The sequence below is a fragment of the Nomascus leucogenys genome, chromosome 17, assembly GCF_006542625.1.
Source record: "Nomascus leucogenys isolate Asia chromosome 17, Asia_NLE_v1, whole genome shotgun sequence".
Classification (NCBI taxonomy): Eukaryota; Metazoa; Chordata; class Mammalia; order Primates; family Hylobatidae; genus Nomascus; species Nomascus leucogenys.
Window position 1 is genome coordinate 36,927,552 of NC_044397.1, and position 18,270 is coordinate 36,945,821.

At 59.2% G+C, this 18,270-nt stretch overlaps 2 protein-coding genes across 6 annotated transcripts in view; both read left to right on the top strand.

Moving 5' to 3' along the window:
- The window catches only part of CUX1 (cut like homeobox 1), a 474,797-nt gene extending 464,826 nt beyond the window's left edge, over positions 1–9,971 (top strand). For all 3 annotated transcript variants that reach the window (XM_030796740.1, XM_030796741.1, XM_030796739.1), the window contains exons 16-23: positions 304–370; positions 1,305–1,417; positions 4,015–4,131; positions 6,053–6,136; positions 6,807–6,863; positions 7,847–7,927; positions 8,725–8,789; positions 9,034–9,971. In XM_030796740.1, coding sequence (XP_030652600.1) covers positions 304–370; positions 1,305–1,417; positions 4,015–4,131; positions 6,053–6,136; positions 6,807–6,863; positions 7,847–7,927; positions 8,725–8,789; positions 9,034–9,103 — 654 coding nt within the window. In that variant the 3' untranslated portion in view covers positions 9,104–9,971. The remainder of the gene's footprint in view (positions 1–303; positions 371–1,304; positions 1,418–4,014; positions 4,132–6,052; positions 6,137–6,806; positions 6,864–7,846; positions 7,928–8,724; positions 8,790–9,033) is intronic.
- An 857-nt stretch (positions 9,972–10,828) lies between these two features.
- SH2B2 (SH2B adaptor protein 2) overlaps positions 10,829–18,270 on the top strand; it is a 37,226-nt gene continuing 29,784 nt past the window's right edge. The window contains exon 1 of one of the 3 annotated variants that reach the window (XM_030796744.1): positions 10,829–11,272. In XM_030796744.1, coding sequence (XP_030652604.1) covers positions 11,173–11,272 — 100 coding nt within the window. In that variant the 5' untranslated portion in view covers positions 10,829–11,172. Of the gene's footprint in view, positions 11,273–13,022; positions 13,238–18,270 lie in introns of those variants that run through there. The other 2 variants (XM_030796743.1, XM_030796745.1) reach the window with 2 other exon arrangements.

Genomic DNA, 18,270 nt, shown 5'->3' on the forward strand with positions numbered 1-18,270 from the left:
CAGGCTGGTTGCAGGGCCAGGGAGGCCCAGGTGTCTGATGCATGTCAAAGCTGACTGGCTGCGAGGAGAACCACACTGCTGCTGAACTCTGGCCTCAAGAGTGACTCAGGGCCCAGCCATCTCTTCTTTGGTAGCTCATGCCACGTGTCCAGGTCCAGGCCCTCCTGCAGCCAGCCTGCACCCCGGACAGCCCCACCCACTCCTTGCCACACCCACCCCGCCATTTGCCTTGGCCATGCTGAAAGGGAATATTCCATGCCCACTGTGCGGAGGCACCTCCTCATCGCTTCCTGTCACCTGCAGGGTGCCGCTGAGCACCGCCTGGAGAAGATCCCGGAGCCCATCAAAGAGGCCACTGCCCTATTCTACGGTAAGGAGAGGCCTGACCAATGGGAGGAGGGAGGAGGAGGGAAGAGGAGACAGGTGACACCGCCTGAGAACCCAGATCCCCAAAGAGTAGTCCCTTCCTCTAAGAAGGTCAGGCCCCCATGCCTGCAATGCAGCAGCAGCCTTCGAAGGGTGGGGTAAGGCCAGGTGTGGTGGCGCACACCTATAGTCCCAGCTACTTTGGAGGCCGAGGTGGGAGGATGGCCTGAGCCCAGGAATTGGAGGCTGCAGTGAGCTATGATGACGCCACTGCACTCCAGCCTGGGCAACAGACCGAGACCCTGTCTCTAAAAAACAAAAAGCTGAATGAGCCCCCAACCTGCCTTTCTGGATTTTAGCCTGACACCCCCCACCTTGGGGCCCTGACCCTTCGGCCCTGCCGGTAGCCTGTGAAAGGCTGGTGAGTGGTGGTCAGCCAGGCCTCACTGCCAAAGTGCAGCCGGAGGTCCATGCAGTGGGGGGAAGGCAGCCTCCTTGGGCATTGAGGACAGAACCTGAGGCTGCTGGACCGGGATACTGGGGTGTGCCTATACCTCCCCAGTTCCCCTCCTGCCCCTTTGCTTCTCCAGAGGATGTAGGCCTAGTCTGACAGCTGCAAGGGTCTCAGATTCAAGGACAGAGTGACCGGGAGGGGAGTTCTGGGCCTGGCTCTCTGACAGTGCAGATGGGGGTGCTGGGCCCTTCCCCAGAGTCCGTATTGTCAGGTCAGCCCCTGCCATCCATTCTCACGCTCCTCAGTTCTCCTGGCTGTCCCCTCCCCTTCCCCGACCTGCCCAGCACCAGGGAGTCAGACACCATGTGGCTTCTACCCCATGGCATTTGGCCAGAAATCCCCCAGGGCTGGGGGACCCACCCCAAAGGGCCCCCTGCTGGGTTCCGCCTCCTGCCACCCCAAGCCACCCTCCTCTACCTGCTAGGACCTGCAGCACCAGCCAGCGGCGCCCTCCCAGAGGGCCAGGTGGATTCACTGCTTTCCATCATCTCCAGCCAGAGGGAGCGCTTCCGTGCCCGGAACCAGGAGCTTGAGGCTGTGAGTCACATCCTTCTCTCCCTGATGCTCCTTGGGCCCAAGGACACAGTGGGGGAACACACAGGGTTTTAGGAGAGAGATGCAGCACGGACTGTAAACCTCAGGAGGAAGAGATTTGTTCTGTGCAGTCAGGGAGGGCTTCCTGGAGGAGGTCATGCCACACTGGGCTTTGAAAGAAGACTCAGATGCTCACAGTAGCGGAGACACGGGGGCCAGTGAGCCAGAAGGGAGCATAGATCATTCCAGGAGAAACAAGTCGCCAGGCGAGTGCCCTCTTGCCAGGCTGGGGGGCATGGCCTTCAATCTGCAGGGAGGAGCACCAAGGAAGGATTTAAGCCAGGCAGTGGCCCTGCAAGAATACAGGGTGAGCTGGGCACGGTGGCTCACGCCTGTAATCCCAACACTTTGGGAGGCTGAGGCAAGCGGATCACTTGAGGTTGGGAGTTTGAGACCAGCCTGGCCAACATGGTGAAACCCCATCTCTACTAAAAATACAAAAATTAGCCAGGCGTGGTGGCGGGCGCCTGTAGTCTCAGCTACTTGGGAGGCTGAGGCAGGAGGATCGCTTGAACCTGGGAAGCAGAGGTTGCAGTGAGCCAATGAGATCATGCCACTGCACTCCAGCCTGGGTGACAGAGCAAGACTCCATCTCAAAAAAAAAAAAAAAAAATCCTTCCTTTTTAAGGCTGAATAATATTTCATTGTGCATATAGACCACATTTTGTTTATCCATTCACCTATTCATTTATGTTGCTTCCACCTTTTGGCTATGGCGAATAATTCTGCTGTGAATATGGGTGTATAAATATCTCTCCAAGTCTCTGCCTTCAATTCTCTTGGGTATCTACCCAGAAGTGGAATTACTGGATCCTATGATAATTCTATGTTTAACGTTTTTAGAGGAAGCATCATACTGCCATATACTTTTTTGTACTGCTCAAGTTTTGGTTGTGTTTGTTTTTTGAGACGGAGTCTCGTTCTGTTGCCCAGGCTGGAGTGCGGTGGCACAATCCTGGCTCACTGCAACCTCCACCTCCCAGGTTCAAGCGATTCTTCTGCCTCAGCCTCCCGGGTAGCTGGGATTACAGGCGTCTGCCATCACACCCAGCTAATTTTTGTATTTTTAGTAGAGACAAGGTTTCTCCATGTTGGCCAGGCTGGTCTCGAACTCCTGACCTCAGGTGATCTGCCCACCTCAGCCTCCTAAAGTGCTGGGATTACAGGTGTGAGCCACTGCACTGGCCACTGCTTGAATTTTGAATAGTGTGAAAGAAACACTTATTCAAGCATTTGAATAAATTGAAAACTGAGATTCCATTTCACCTTGCCTTTAGATTGGCAAATATTAAAACCACACAGTGTGTGATCCCATGAATACGAAACGTCCGGTATAGGCAAATCCATAGAGACAAAAAGGAGACTGCCGGTTGCCAGGCAGTAGGGGAGGAGGGAATGGGGAGTGACTGCTGGCAGGTTTGGGGTTTCTTATTGGGGTGATTTTAAACGTTCTGGAATTAGGTAGTAGGGATGGTTGCACAACATTGTGGATACAAATGACCGAACTGTACACTTTGAAATGCTGATGTTTATGTTATGGGTATTATATCTCAATAATAGTTTTTAAAAGGCTAATAACAATGACAAAAAAAAGGTATGAAGAAATCTGACCAGGCATCGTGGCTCACGCCTGTAATCCCAGCACTTTGGGAGGCTGAAGTGGGAGGATTGCTTGAGCCCAGGAGTTTGAGACCAGCCTGGGCAACGCAGTGAGACCCCGTCTCTGCAAAAATAAAAAAGTAGCTGGGCATGGTGGTGCGAGCCTATAGTCCCAGCTACCTGGGAGGCTGAGATGGGAAGATTGCTTGAGTCGGGAGGCTGAGGCTGCAGTGAGCTCTGGTTGTGCCACTTTGTTCTAGCCTGGGTGATAGAGCAAGACCTTGTCTCTAAAATATATAGACAGGGGCCAGGCGCAGTAGCTCACGCCTATAATCCCAACACTTTGGGAGGCAGAGGTAGGTGGATCGTCTGAGATCAGGAGTTCGAGACTAGCCTGAACAAAATGGTAAAACCCTGTCTTTACTAAATACAAAAAAAACTAGCCAGGCATGGTGGCACGTGCCCGTAATCCCAGCTACTTGGGAGGCTGAGGCAGGAGAATCGCTTGAACCTGGGAGGCAGAGGTTGCAGTGAGCCGAGATTGATTGCATCATTGCACTCCAGCCTGGGCAACAAGAGTGAAACTCCGTATCAAAAAAATAATAAAAATAAAAATAAAAAATAAAATAAAATGTATAGACAAGGTCTTGCTCTGTCATATATTAAGGTTGATGTAAATGTAATCATGGTGTTTGCCATTACTTTTAAGGGCAAAAACCACGATTACATTTGCACCAACGTAATACATATGAAGAAACCTGACCCAAGATCCCTGACTTCTGCCTGGGGTGGGGCCACAGTGGGGGAAGAGGCAGCTTTACAGAGTCAGGCAGGTCAAGGAGAAGGCTGTGGGCACAGAAGGGGCTCCAGGTAGACGGAGCAGCACCTGTGCCAGCATGGAGGCCTCTCCCCCACCCCTTTACTTGCCCCTCCCCCCACAGGAGAACCGCCTGGCCCAGCACACCCTCCAGGCCCTGCAGAGTGAGCTGGACAGCCTGCGCGCCGACAACATCAAGCTATTTGAGAAGATCAAGTTCCTGCAGAGCTACCCTGGCCGGGTGAGGGCCCTCCCCTGGCCTCAGCTCCAGGTGGACCAGGCAGGGAGAGAGGCCGATCAGGGCTCCGGAGGTGGGAGGGCTGGGGACCAAGACGTGCTGGGCAGCACTGGGCCCCAGAGGCCCCCTGAGGCCTTCCGACATCTCCCCACCCACCCACCTGCCTGCTAGCTGCCCTCCCTAAGCTGGGAGAAGCTCGCAGAGTGGAGCCCCTCTCCAGATTCATTCACAAAAACTGGCCAGAAGGGCCAGGCATGGTGGCTCATGCCTGTCATCCCACCACTGTGGGAGGCCGAGGCAGGATGATTGCCTGAGCTCAGAAGTTCGAGACCAGCCTGGCCAACATGGTGAAACCCCGTCTCTATTAAAAATACAAAAAAAGTAGCCGGGCATGGTGGCGCACACCCGTAGTCCCGGCTACTGAGGAGGCTGAGGCAGGAGAATCGCTGGAACCCAGGAGGCGGAGGTTGCAGTGAGCCAAGATCACACCACTGCATTCCAGCCTGGGCAACAAGAGCGAAACTCTGTCTCAAAAATAAAACAAAATAAAATAAAATAAATAAAATAAAATATAAAATAAAAAAATTAAAATAAAATAAAATAAAATAAAATAAAATAAAATAAATAAAATAAAAATAAAATAAAATGCCAGAAGGGCCGGGCACAGTGGCTCATGCCTGTAATCCCAGCACTGTGAGAGGCCAAGGCGGGTGGAGTTTGAGACCAGCCGGGCCAACATAGCGTAACCCCGTCTCTACTGAAAATACAAAGATTAGCCAGGATCGTGGCACGTGCCTGTAGTCCCAGCTACTCAGGAGGCTGAGGTGGGAGGATCACTTGAGTCCAGGAGGTAGAGGCTGCAGTGAGCTGAGATCCAGCCACTACACTCCAGCCCAGGTGACAGAGCAAGACCCTGCCTCCAAAAAATAAAAATAAATAGGCCAGGCATGGTGGCTCAGGCATGTAATCCCAGCGGTTTGGGAGGCTGAGGCGGGCGGATCACTTGAGGTCAGAAGTTCCAGACCAGCCTGGCCAACATAGTGAAACCCTGTCTCTACTAAAAATATAAAAATTAGCTGGGCGTGGTGTCATGCACCTGTAATCCCAGCTACTCAGGCGGCTAAGGCAGGAGAATCACTTGAACCTGAGAGGTGGAGGTTGCAGTGAGCCGAGGTCACACCATTGCACTCCAGCCTGGGCAACAGAGCGAAACTCTGTCTCAAATAAATAAATAAATAAATAAGCAATAATAAAAAATGTAAACAGAATTTGGTCCACACTCCAAAAAGCAACCAAGAGAGTGGATCAGAAACTCACTTGCCGAGTTTTTCTGAGCTAGGGAGGCCTGTGCGTGGCTTCTCTCAGCCCCCAGGCCTCGCAGGGACCACCCCGTGCCAGGAAACCCTTTCTATGAGTGAGAGAAGAGCGTGGGGCATAGTGGGGCAGGGATTCACCTCTCCCTCTCCCTTTGGGGCCCAGCAGCCACCAGCCCCATCCCCACCCATCAGAGCCGCTCCTCGGCCACCAGAGGGCACTCAGACTCTGCAAACCAGCCAGGCTCTGGGTGGCCAGCTGGGGGGCGTCTCCTCTCCCAGCTGCCTGCCCGGCCGCATGACCACCCCACACTCCCAGCAAACCCACCTTCCTGCACCTGCGCCCGGCCCTGCCTGGGCCTCAGTTCCCCATCTGTGCCCAGAGGCACCGTGGCCCTGACCCCATGGGTAACTCCATGCCCCTGTGGCAGGAGGCACCAGCCACATTCACGTTGTCACCCCAGCACCCTCTCCTCCCGCCTCTGGGATCTAGGGCTCCCTCCCCCACTTCCCTTTTTGCAGATGAGGAAACTGAGGCTCCCCTGGGCTCCTGCCCTTCCCGCTGGGCCCCAAGGCACTGACTGGGTCTCTTCCCCTCCCTGGCTGTGCAGGGCAGCGGCAGTGATGACACGGAGCTGCGATACTCGTCCCAGTACGAGGAGCGCCTGGACCCCTTCTCCTCCTTCAGCAAGCGGGTTCGTGAGCCCAGCCTGGGCAGGGGAGGGGAGGGGCATCGGCCCAGGGAAGCCCCCATCACCTGGCCCCCATCCTTGAGCCCTCGGCCTTCCCTGGCTCCCCTCCACCTGCCCTCGTCTGGGTGCTCTCGGCCAGCCTTGCCATGCCAGTCCTGCACACCCTGGCTCCTCAGGCCAGGAGCCCCCCCCAAGACAGCCTCCCCATCGCTTCCGTGCAATGTAGGCCCAGGGCCCATTCAGGAACACCTGCCGATGGCTACCTGAGGGTGTGTGGCAGTGACCTGGTTAACCTGGAGTACATTTGGGGGACAGGCAGACAAGGAAAAACCAGTTAGAGCTCCCGGAGTCAGCCGATCCATGGTGGATCGCCCACAACTCCCCTCCCCCACCCAGACTGCAGAAGCTCTGCCCGTGGAGAACTTTCCCATGGGCAGAGTGGGCAGCTGCAGAGGCGGGGAGGGGCTCTCACAGATGTCAGGGGAGTTCAGAATGTCACACTGAGTAGACTGTGCACCCAGGGAAGCCCCTGGCAGCACCCTGGCAGCCCCCTGGGGGTCTGCAAGAACAGCGAGACACGGTGGCCTGTGGCTGGCCGGGCCCTGCTCTCTGCCACAAGCCAGGGCCTGTGAGGTCCTTTGGGGTCCTTTCCTGATTGTCCCTCACTGTGCAGGAGCGGCAGAGGAAGTACCTGAGCCTGAGTCCCTGGGACAAGGCCACCCTCAGCATGGTGAGTCCCTGCCCCTACCCGCCCCTTCCCCAGACAGGCCTGAGCCTCTGTCTCCAGGCACCTCTTTACCTGCCCTGAAGCCCAGGCTGGAGGAGCCTCCTGCCCTGCCAAGAGTGGCTGTGTGACCTGGGACAGGGTCTCTCTGCTTCCCGGGCAGATCCTCTGAGAGCATGGTTCACAGCATGGTTCTGAACTGGGCTGTAGGGGGGCCATTCCTCAGAATTCCTGCAGCCTAGAGTCAGGCGTGGTGGCTCACACCTGTCATCCCAGCACTTTGGGAGGCCAGAGTATTGCTTGAGCCCAGGAGTTCGAGACCAGCCTGGGCAACACAGTAAGACCCTGTCTCTACAAAAAATAAAATTAGCCAGGCACAGTGGTGTGCACCTGTAGTCCCAGCTACTCAGGAGGCTGACAGAGGAGGATCACTTGAGCCTAGTAAGTCAAAGCTACAGTGAGCTGTGACCACTACATTCCAGCCTGGGCAACCTTGTCTCAAAAAAATGTTTTTAAAGAATTCCAGTGGCCGGGCACGGTGGGTCACGCCTGTAATCTCAGCACTTTGGGAGGCCGAGGTGGGCAGATCATCTGAGGTCTGGAGTTCGAGACCAGCCTGGCCAACATGGTGAAACCCCATCTCTAGTAAAAATACAAAAATTAGCTGGGCTTGGTGGCACACGCCTGTAATCCCAGCTACTCAGGAGACTGAGGCAAGAGAATCACTTGAACCCAGGAGGTGGGGGTTGCAGTGAGCCAAGATACCACCACTGCACTCCAGCCTGGGCGACAGAGAAAAAAAAAAAAAAAAAAAAGAATTCCAGCAGCCCATGTCCCTCGCCCATAATGGTGGAATGGGGTCCCCAGCTTCCTGTCCCTTCCCTCCCCTTGCCACCCTAGGGCCCTTTCTGTGAAGCCCAGGCAGCCCTGCAGGGGTGGGTGAGGCCGGCCCCATCCCCACTCACCCCTCACCCCTTCCTTGCTCCCAGGGGCGTCTGGTTCTCTCCAACAAGATGGCGCGCACCATCGGCTTCTTCTACACACTGTTCTTGCACTGCCTGGTCTTCCTGGTGAGTGTGCACACGGGCGGGCCAGGGACACATTCACCACCCCCAGCCCTGACCTCCAGGGCAGCAGGGGCCTGTTATGCTGGCCTGGCCCCTGGGCCTACCCCAAGCTGCATCTCCAGCTTGCGGCCACGACTCTCCCCTTTGAGAGCCTTGGCCCACCCCAGGGATGAGAAGGACCCACCCCATTGGGACCTCTGGCCAGGGCACCAGTCGGGCCGCTCTGTGAAAAAGGCCTGGCTGATCGCCTCTGGGACTGGTCCCAGAGGGGCTTCGTAGGAAGAAGGGATGGAGTGGGAAGGGAGCAGGTCTAATGAACTCCACCAAGGGACAGTCACGAAGACTGCACAGAGAAGGGGCGTCTTGAACTAACCTCCTCAGCTGTGGAGGTGGCGTTCTATTTAGCGGATAAGGGCCTCCATGTCTGCCAAGTTGGGGGAGAAGAGGGGTGGAAGGCTGTGTCTCTGGAAGGATCCAGCCTTGGGGACTCCTGTCCCCAGCATAGTCAAGATGGCCCCTACAGGGCTAACCTGGGCTCAAGTTCTGACCCCAGGGCCCAGCGGGTCCTGGCCCTTCCAAGGTTTGGCCCACAGTATTAGAGGAGGTGCCTCCGTGTCTGGGCCCATCTGACCATCTGCAGAAACAGTGGGCGCAGGAGCATGTCTAAGGCCCACCTGCCCTGGAGCCTGGGGCTCGAGACCCTTTATGTTCCAGGCCAGGCCCAGGCCCAGGGGCCATGGGTGGGCTGCAGGGGTGGCCTTGAGGCGAATGGGCAGTTCACCGTGTCTCCACCTGGCCAGGTGCTCTACAAGCTGGCATGGAGCGAGAGCGTGGAGAGGGACTGTGCCACCTTCTGTGCCAAGAAGTGAGGACCCCCACTTGGGCCCCCCTTCAGCCCCACAGCGAGCTCCCAGCACCCCCTGCAACACCCCCGAGTTCCTGCCTCATGTCCCCCACTCCTTAGCCCTCCATCGCAGCCCCCCATTCTGGCCCTCCCCCTCCCCCTACTCCCGTGTCCACTACCCCCCAGCCCCACCCCATCACATGGTACACACCCCCCTTCCCCAACACACACACTCGGCCTCAGCAAAGCTTCCCGTGTCCCCCAGGTTCGCCGACCACCTGCACAAGTTCCACGAGAATGACAACGGGGCGGCGGCTGGTGACTTGTGGCAGTGATACCCCGGGGCCTCTCCCGTGACAGTGACGGCTGCGCCTCCACCCCGACTGCTCAGTGCATCTAATCACTTAGACTCCCCTGAAGAATCCCCCATGGAAACTGCCCTTATCCGCTGTCCAGCAGCTGCCAGAGGCCCCAGGTCACCTCGGGTCCCCTTGAAAGAATGTCTCGGTCACATCAGGCCCACTAGGTCCAGAAGGCCAGCCACCAATGCCCGGCTAGGCTAAGCCACAGAGACCCTCTCAGCCCCCACCTCAGGCTAGGGCTCTGCCTGCAGCCTGACCTCCAGCCCTGGTGGCAGAGGTCCCTCAGCTGGGAGGCTGATTGGGTGAGCACCGATTCCAGCTGTGGTTAATCCAGCTTGGGCCTGTCTGCACTGCAATCCTCTTGGGCTCCCCTAGGATCCCCCCATGCCCCATAAGAGGCGAAAGGCGCTTCCTTCCAGGACAGCAAGCTTTGAGTCCAGCACCCCCAGCCTGCCTTTGCCACCAGCCCCACCCTGCAGAGTATATGAGGCTTGACAGAGTCTGCCCCCTCCCCCACTGCACCCCAAGAGAGAGAGCCCCAGCCAGCGGAACAGTTTCTATTATCCCCTCCCTGCCCCCAGACCCACGTGATTTCTGCTTTCTTCTTTAGCAAGATATTCTGGTTTCTAGGTAATGAAGAGTCTCTAATGAGCCCCCGAGCCCCAGTCTCTTCAGACTCATGGATTGGCCTGAGGGGTCTGAGCATCTCCTAGCCAATCAGAACTGGCTGTGGACCACCCTAGCACGGCCACCTCTCAGGGCCACTGGCAGGCCTTCCTAAGTTAGACTTGTAGTTGCATATTTAGCTTTGCACATTTGAAATAAACCACGGTTGCAGCCACCCTGGTGCTCTGTGCTCTGGGACGCTGGAGGGACTGGAGGCTGGTGGGGACGCCTGTGGTGCCACCCCTGGGAGCTGGGGCTGGCCTCACAGCTGGGCACACAGAACATTCCTCCCCCTCTTCTCATCTCCAGGAATTCCATGAGTATGTTCAGAGCTCTGCTGAAACCCAGATCCAGTGTCCGAGTGCTTTTGAGAGGACAAGTAGCACCATCAAAAACGGAAACCCATTCCTTTATTCAAAAACCACCCGGGGCCAGGTGTGGTGGTTTACACCTGTAATCCCAGCACTTTGGGAGGCTGAGGCAGGTGGATCACTTGAGGTCAGGAGTTCGTGACCAGCCTGGCCAACATAGTGAAACCCCATCTCTACCAAAAATACAAAAATTAGCCGGGCGTGGTGGCGCATGCCTGTAATCCCAGCTACTCGGGAGGGTGAGGCAGGAGAATCTTTTGAACCCGGGAGGCGGAGGTTACAGTGAGCCGAGATCGTGCCAGTGCACTCCAGCCTGGGAAACAGAGTGAGACTCCATCTCAAAAAAAAAAAAGCCACCACCTGTCAGGCTGTGGTTGGGTGTATGACGTGTCTTGGTCCACGTCAGTTCCTGGGGAATCTCTGCTTCCCTTTCTGTGCTCCCCTTTCCCATGGGCCCCCGCCTGCCAGGGGCTGCAGAGCCTGTGCCCATCAATCCCCCTGAGCACCAGCCTCGCATGGGAGCCCCCCTGAGCCACAGGTTCTGGGCCACCTCACCTCCAGCCCAGCCTCAGATGGAGGAGCACATTCTCCGGGTCTGGAGTGGGTCCATTAATCCATTGTCCAGGTGTCACAAGACTGGCTGCAAACCCAGGTTCCCCACTGCAGCCCACCAGGCCAGGGTCCCCTGTGCTACCTCTGCCTCCATTTTAGTTCTGAACAGTCTAAAGCGTGTGTATCCAGGGGCCTTTCTTTGGGGTCCCAGTCCCAGCACCCCTCATCTCCCCCATGAGGACTTCCTCCAAGCCCCTCAAGCCTCCTGCCCTCAGGGACCCAGGATGGACCTTTCCTCCCCAACCCTCATTCCTATCCCCAGCGAGGTGACAGCTGCTCTTGGCCAACCACGCCCCCTCCACCCCCACAGCCACTTCCACATCTCCATCAGTTCCTCCTTGTGGGTCCCAGTCGCTCTGCCGCCGGCCCCTCCTCACTTCCTCCTCCCTGGGGATGGATCCAAGCTATTGTCCTGCCCATGGCTTCCCATCTCAGGACCCTCTCTGGCCACTATCATCCCAGCAGTGGAGTTCAGCCCACTACTCTGAACCAGGTTAGTCCACCGCGGGTCAGGCTCTCCCCTCTCCCAGGAGGGTGGAGACCACAACCAGGCCATGTATGGAGCTTCCCTTTCTCCCACTCTCGGGCACCCCCTCCTCCCCCTTCCCGGCCTCATTCATAGGTGTCCTGGTTCCCAGCCAGGCGTGCAGGCCTGTGTGCAGCTCCGATCGAGGGCTGGCCCACTGCCGAAGCTTTCATTAAAGTGTTTGCTGGCCTGGTCCTGCGGAGGGAACAGAGTGGAGATGTGGGGCAGGGAAGGGGCCTGCCTGGCTTCCGTGCCCCCGTGGAGGGCAGCACGGGGGTTTTGGGCAGCAGGTGAGGGCTCTGTCCTCTCCACCTTCAACTCTGGAAGCCCCACCTTTCCATCCCTAAGAAGGGGATAAAAACCCATCTGTCCAGCCTCCTGGGAGTTTAGAGATGGGAAATGGCTCTGGGAAAGGTCAGAGGTCAGTTTGGGCCCGGGAGGGCCACAGATGGAGGCAGCCCCGGCTGGCAAGCAGACCAGGACAGAACCGCCAGAGGTGGGGGCAGGGGACAAGGAGGGAGATGAGGGGAGAAGACACCCAGGGGTCCCCCCCTGCTATCTCCAGGAGCAAGACTACTCTCTTCTCTGAGCGGCCCTTTCCACACCTCTGCCCCCACCGAAGCCCTCCCTCCCCTCTCAGACCCCTTCCAGGCCTGCTGAGGCCCCTGCACCTCTTTCAGGAAGCCTCCCAGAGTCCCCGCGCCGTGCCCTCAGCACCAGGGGTCAGGCTACAAGTGCCCCGCAAAGCCCAGCGGGACTGTTTCCTTAGCCCCACTGGTCTCTGCCCTAACGCAGGCGAGTTCTTGAGCCAGGGCAGGGGTAAGCGAGGTGCCAGGGCTGTGGCCCCTCATCGCCCCTCTATGATCTCTGACACCTCTCCGGGTGGCATCAGGCCCCCATCACAGCGAAGGCTGGGTGGTGGGGGCACTGCGCTCAGGGGGGCCGTCCCGCCCTGTGGCCCGGGGACGATTTCCCGCACCGGAGGGCTGCAGGGAGGGGGCGTGGTGGCGCTCTCGGGATTTATGAGAACCAGACGTCGACTTCCCCCGTTGCGACATCCAGGCCTCCTCCAGGCTCCCATTGTCCCCGCTGCGGAGGGTCTGGCCACAGCGGCGGCTCCCGCGAAGCACCCGTCAGCGAGGGGCGCTTGGAGGGCGTCCGCGTCCCATACACCCGCCACGCAGGACATTCCCCCGGCCCCACGCGCCGCGCTCCCGGGGCCACCGCCACCCCGGGCTCGAGGGGTGGCCTCCGCGAGGAGGAATGGGAGTCCCGCGCCTGGCCTGGGGCCGGCTCGGCGACAGGTGGACACCTGCCCAGATGGGGCGACTCGGAGCCGGCTCCTAACGCCTCTCGCCGGGCCCCAGGGCCGGGCAGTCTCGGCACCGCAGCTGCGGGGAGCCAGCAAGCACCGGCCACCGGCGCCGCTCGGGCTCCGAGGATGGCCGGGGGCGCGGCAGGGGCGGGGCCTGAGCGGCGCAAGGGGGGGGGGGCGGGAGGGGGGGGCGGGGCGGGGGGGCGGGGGCGGGGGGCGGGCGGGGAGGGGCTCGCGGCGGGGGCGGGGCTCGCGGCGGGGGCGGGGCCAGGACGCGCGGGGGGCGGGGCCGGGCTCGCGGAGGGGGCGGGGCCGGGGCCAGGGCCGGGAGGCGCGCGCCTTGAGGGCGGGGGGCGCGCCGCGCGGGGCTGGGCTCGGAGCGCGCGGAGCTGGGCTGCCAGAGAGCCGCGCGGGGGACGCGCCGGGACCGCGAGGAGCGCACGAGCCTTCGAGGCGGTGAACGAGGGAGAGAGCAGCCGCCACCGTCGCCAGCTCCCTCCCGGAGGGAGCCCAGTCCGCCGAGGGCCATGAGCCACCGGGCCCGGGGAGCCCGGCCGCGGTCCGGGCAGCGCTCAGCCGGCGCCCCAGCCCGCTTGGCCGCAGCTGCTCGCCTGTAGGTATGGCCTCCTTATACCCAGTTCCTCGCTCCCTGGTCCTTCCCCCGGGACCCCTGTCTGTCCCCGGGGACGTGCGCTGTGTGCGCACCGCTGCCCGGAGGAGAGCGGCCGCACGCGCCTCGGTCCGCGCGTGTCGTCTTTGTGTGCGCGGGTGGGAGGGAGGAGGGCGCGCGAGGGAGGGGACGCGCCCCCAGCTGGGATCGGCTCCCCGATCCCCATCCCGGGCGGGGCGGGGAGCCGCTGGAGGGGCCGAGCCGCCTCTGGAGCAGCTGCGCCCCCGCCCCCTGCTAGGGCCCCGACCGGGTGGTGGGGCGAGAGCAGCCGGGCCCTTAGAGGAGGGGTCTCTGGTTGGGGGAGGGGGTGCCCAGGTCTCTTCCCTACGCTGGGAGCGCTGGGAGGGGGCGTCAACCTATTATGAGGGTGAGGGCCACGGGCTGGGATCAGGGAGGACCTCCTCCAGGCCACAGTCTCTGGGCAGGCACGCCCTCCCTTTGGCCCAGGGCCCGCTTTCTCGACCCGCCCACCCGGGGAGCTCCCCGGAGCCCCCGATTGCGGGGAGGATCGTGGAGGGTGCCCAAGAGGCCGGCGCCTTTAAGAAGGGGCGGGTTCGTGCCCTCCATTCAGGCCCTTGGGCCTCGGCCATTGATGAACCTGCGGGCAGCGCGGGCCGGAACCGCGCCAGCCCAGCGGGCTGAGGCCGGGCAGAGGCAGGGACGCATCCTGGCCCCCTGCAGCCCCGAAGTGGGGGCCTTCAGGGAGGGAAGTCTGCAGTGACTGGAGCCTCTCAGGAGCCACGCAAGGCAGACCGGGCAGCCCCAGGCGAGACCCTGAACACGAATAAGCCAGGATCTACGTGCACTTCGAGCTAGTGCAAGGGAGAGCCTCAGGCTAGGCTGTCAGACCTGGGTGGAGCCCTACCAATGCCCCCGAGCCAACATCACCTACCCTGTAAAATGGGATGGTGCTGCCTGCCTCCTGGCTAAGGAACCGGCAACTCCCTGCAGGGGCAGGAATTGCGTCCCAGAGTCAGGTCCCTGGAGCTCTTCTGGGAGGACTGGGGGCAGGGGGTGTGGTTTCCCCAAGAGGTTTTGACTGCCTCTTGAGCTGAAGCCCCCCTACTCTGTCCCACCTTGAACTCTCCCAACCTCTTCCCTCCTGGCCTCCCCGCTCCACGCAGAAAGAGGTTGGGAGAGTGACCTAGAACTTTTCAGCTCCAGGAACTTTGGGAGAGGTCTGGTGGTGGTGGTGGTGGTGGCACTTCTTTTAGGCTAGTGTGGATCAGGGCATTTTCGGGGGTCTCAGAGACAGTTTCCCACCAGCTACTTCCTTAGAGGTCTGTCCCACCGACATACAAGAACAGCCCCACCCCGTGGCAGGCTGGCTTCTGATGCTGCTTGGTTGAATGCTTCTAGGTAACCAAGGGTTAATGCACACACTTTTCTTTTTACCCTTGTTGTGAAAAATCTGTCTAAAGTTTCTAAACCCCTCTTCCCTACTTAGCGTGAGTCTCCTAGGGAGGACTTCTGTACAAATACCCAGCGGTGGGCTTCCCTTGGGGGTCTTGGAAGTGGGATCTCCACCCAAGTGATCCTGGGCCTCCCAGGGCTGAGCTTTTGGTTTCAAACTTACTTGTGCCAAGCTATGGGCATCAGGGTCGCTGTTCGTGTCATGTTTACAACAACCCTGTGGGTTTAGTGCTATTATTATCCCCACACACTTAGGGAGGGGAAGTGACTGGCCCAAAGTCCCGCAGTCAACAAGCCAGGCCTCCCAACCACTCCTCTCTGACAAGAGGCTGGCACTTCTTGCCCTGCCTACGCAGCCTGGGTTGCAAGGAATTGGGGGTTTAGGGGCTTCAGGCCTCCTGGCTGCTGTCTTCCTGGCGCTACGCTCATTCTTACTGTCCAGGTCAGAGCCCTGGGTCCTAGGGAGGTTTCTCTTCCCCGCTCACCTGGCTGGGTGCCGTTTTATGGCTATGCTCTGTCTAGGGGGATAGCAGGTGTAACCCCTCAACACGAGGTCACAGCCCACACCTGTTTGGGCAGAGCAAGGCAGGGCATCGCTGTGTGGGCGTGCAGCATCTTTTGGTTCCTCTGGGTGAAGCAGGGTTTGGGCCCCATTCTCCACATACTTCCGGGCCATCTGAGGGTAGCGCCCACGTTGGGGCTGGAGAGGACAGCCAGCCAGGAGCTCACGGTCTGGTGGAAGAGACAGGCCACAGCCATGTGGTGTGGTGGAGTGGCAGGGGGCAAGGGTGGAGGTGGGGACAGGATCAAGGGGCATTCCCGAGGCCTCTGTGGGCTTGGGGGCCTGCCTGCTATTGGGGCAGAACAGGGGAAGTAGGCAGTGCCCGGCTGGGTGCTGAAGCTCTGTGCAGAGGACAGGCAGGAGTTGGAGGAAGAGGATATATTCGAACTTGGATGTGGTGAGTTTGAGGTACCTGGAGATCAGCCAGGCCGGGAGCTTAGCTCGGAGAAAGGCGCGGGGAAGCTTTATTAGCACCTGTAGGCCCCAGAGTTTGGGGATGCTCAGATCTTAGGGGTGCCACCAGAGGCCTTAGGAGGCACTGGTATGAGTGTCCTGGAAAAGCCAGAAGGCAGCTGGGTGGGATGAGTTGGTGGGGGGCACTGAGGGGGTATCCTGCAGGTTTAGGGGACTGGGCCAGGGCCCATGTGAGACTTATGACACTGGGGGAGTGGAAGGGGCTGAGTGTCTCAGGCCAAGGCTGGAGACTGGGGGGGACCTCTGCTCTGCAACCCCAGAAAGGCAGGGTGGGAGTAACCAGGGCCAGTGCAGCTGGAACCAGCCCAGCCTGCCCTCCACCTGCAGAGCCCATCCAGGAACTGTCCAGCACTGGGCGCTCCTGAAGGAGGCTGAGTCTGCCTCTTGAGCCCACAGGCCCTGGCTTAGCTTGTTGTCCTGGCCCCGACTCCCTGCTCATCTGACCCCCACTTCCTGCAGAGCCCAGCTGTGGATTCCCCTGCCCCCCTACCCAGCCGCTCAGAGTGCCCTATCCTCTAAAGGTGGTCATTTCCTTTCCTGAAACAGGGATTTGGTCTTCCCACTCTGCCCTTGGAAGCGGAGTTCCCCAGAAACAGGTCTCAGAAAGGGACCAGCCTGGAACTTGGCTCCATACCCCCCCTTTTTTTTTTATTTTTTTGAGACAGTCTTGCTCTGTCGACCAGGCTGGAGTGCAGTGGCATGCAATCTCGGCTCCCTGCAACCTCCACCCTTGGAGTTCAAGCAGTTCTCATGCCTCAGCCTTCTGAGTAGCTGGGGTTACAGGTGTGCACCACCATGCCTGGCTAATTTTTGTATTTTTAGTAGAGACGGGGTTTCACCATGTTGGCCAGGCTGGTCTCAAACTCCTGACCTCAAGTGATCCGCCCTCCTCAGCCTCCCAAAGTGCTGGGATTACAGGCGTGAGCCACTGCACCTGGCCTCCCCTCTTGCCCATTCTGCGGCCCTGGCCCCTCCCACTTGGTGTCTGACGCACAGTGGGAGCTCACCACTGCGTGGTGGCCAGAGCATGGTGGGTAGTCACCTCCCTCCCCAGAACCCCATTTCTTCATCTCTACAATGGAGAAACAACTCTTTCTTACAGGGAAGATGTGAGGGGAGAAAGGTTTTAACAGGAGCATGGCCCACTGAAATGTGGGTTCTAGAACGCCGACCTTGGCCACACTGGAGCCTGGATTTATGTGTTGGGGCAGTGGGTACCTCTGCAGCCGCCTGCCATGAGCAGTTGGAGGAAAAGGGAATGAATAGAGCTGTGATTTTTAAACAAATTGCTTATTTAATCTTCATGACAGCCCCTTAAGGTTAGCACTGCTATCGCCTCCATCTTAACAGATGGGGAAACTGAGGCTCCAGAGTCCAAGGGGTCATTTCACTGGGTAGCAGGGCAGCTGGGATCCAAACCCAGACAGTCTGGCTCCAGATCTCAGACTTTTAACACTGTCCCAGCATGTCAAATGACCAGAGGTGGCCATAGTGAGATGCCCAGGCAGTGGGGCTCCCTTTGCTGGGGAACAACTGTCAGATGCAACTGTGGGAACCCCTGGGACTGAGGGTCTGCAGGCCCCGGTGCCAATAGGGCTTGTCAAGCTTGGGATGTCCGCAAAAGCCAGGGGGCTCAGCAGAAGGGCTCCCACCCTCCCATGGCGGTGGCAAAGGCTGAGCGTGGCATGAGAGGCCTGGGGTTGTCCTGGGTGCAGGGCTGTTGTAATAGCTGCCTCCAAGCGATGCTGCTCAGGGCGGGCCTTGGACTAGAACGTTATCTGCATGGAGGAGCAGCTAGGGAAACTAATGCTCAGAACAGCCAAGACCACGTAGTACCTACTCACCCATACAGAGGCATACAAGTCCCAAGGGCTCTGAATCCACACCTGTCCCCATCGCCAGCCAGAAGGCCCCCACCCACCCACTCTGCAGCAAAGTCACAGCAAGTTCAAGGGTTAAGGCCAGAAACCATGCCTACTTTGCCTTCTGCCAGGGTGGTGGAATGAACACAGATAATTCTGGGAGGGGAGAGTTGGGGAATTCCAGCCACATCTGGCAGGAGGCCCTGGTTCAGAGCCTACCTTGTGGGGATGCAGTCTCTGGGGAGGTGAGGAGTAAGATGGGCTTGAAAACCAACGCCCACGTATTCAGCAGTGAAGCAGAGACTGCACTGTGTGCTGTGTTCCTGAATCTGCAGGAGAGAGAGAGAGACTCACCTAGTCAGCGGGTGGGAGTCACTCCAGGCCGGAGGGATGGCCTGCCCAAAGAGCATCTGTGTCCTGCCCAGGGAGGGGTGCAGAGAGGAGGCTGGAGGGGTGGAAGGGACTGCCCCACTGAGGCCAGGAGGGTGCTTGAGGAACAGCAGGATTGAAGGAGCCTCTGTTGTCCAGAGCGAGGCTGAGTGGGCTAGGCCAGTGCTGCTAAGGTCCTGAGGATCCCTAAGGGCAGTGGACATGAGAAGGCATGACTGGGCAGCTTTTCTGAGGATGATGGAGGTGAGCAGAGTGAGGCCTTGTCTCTTGTGTCAGGCA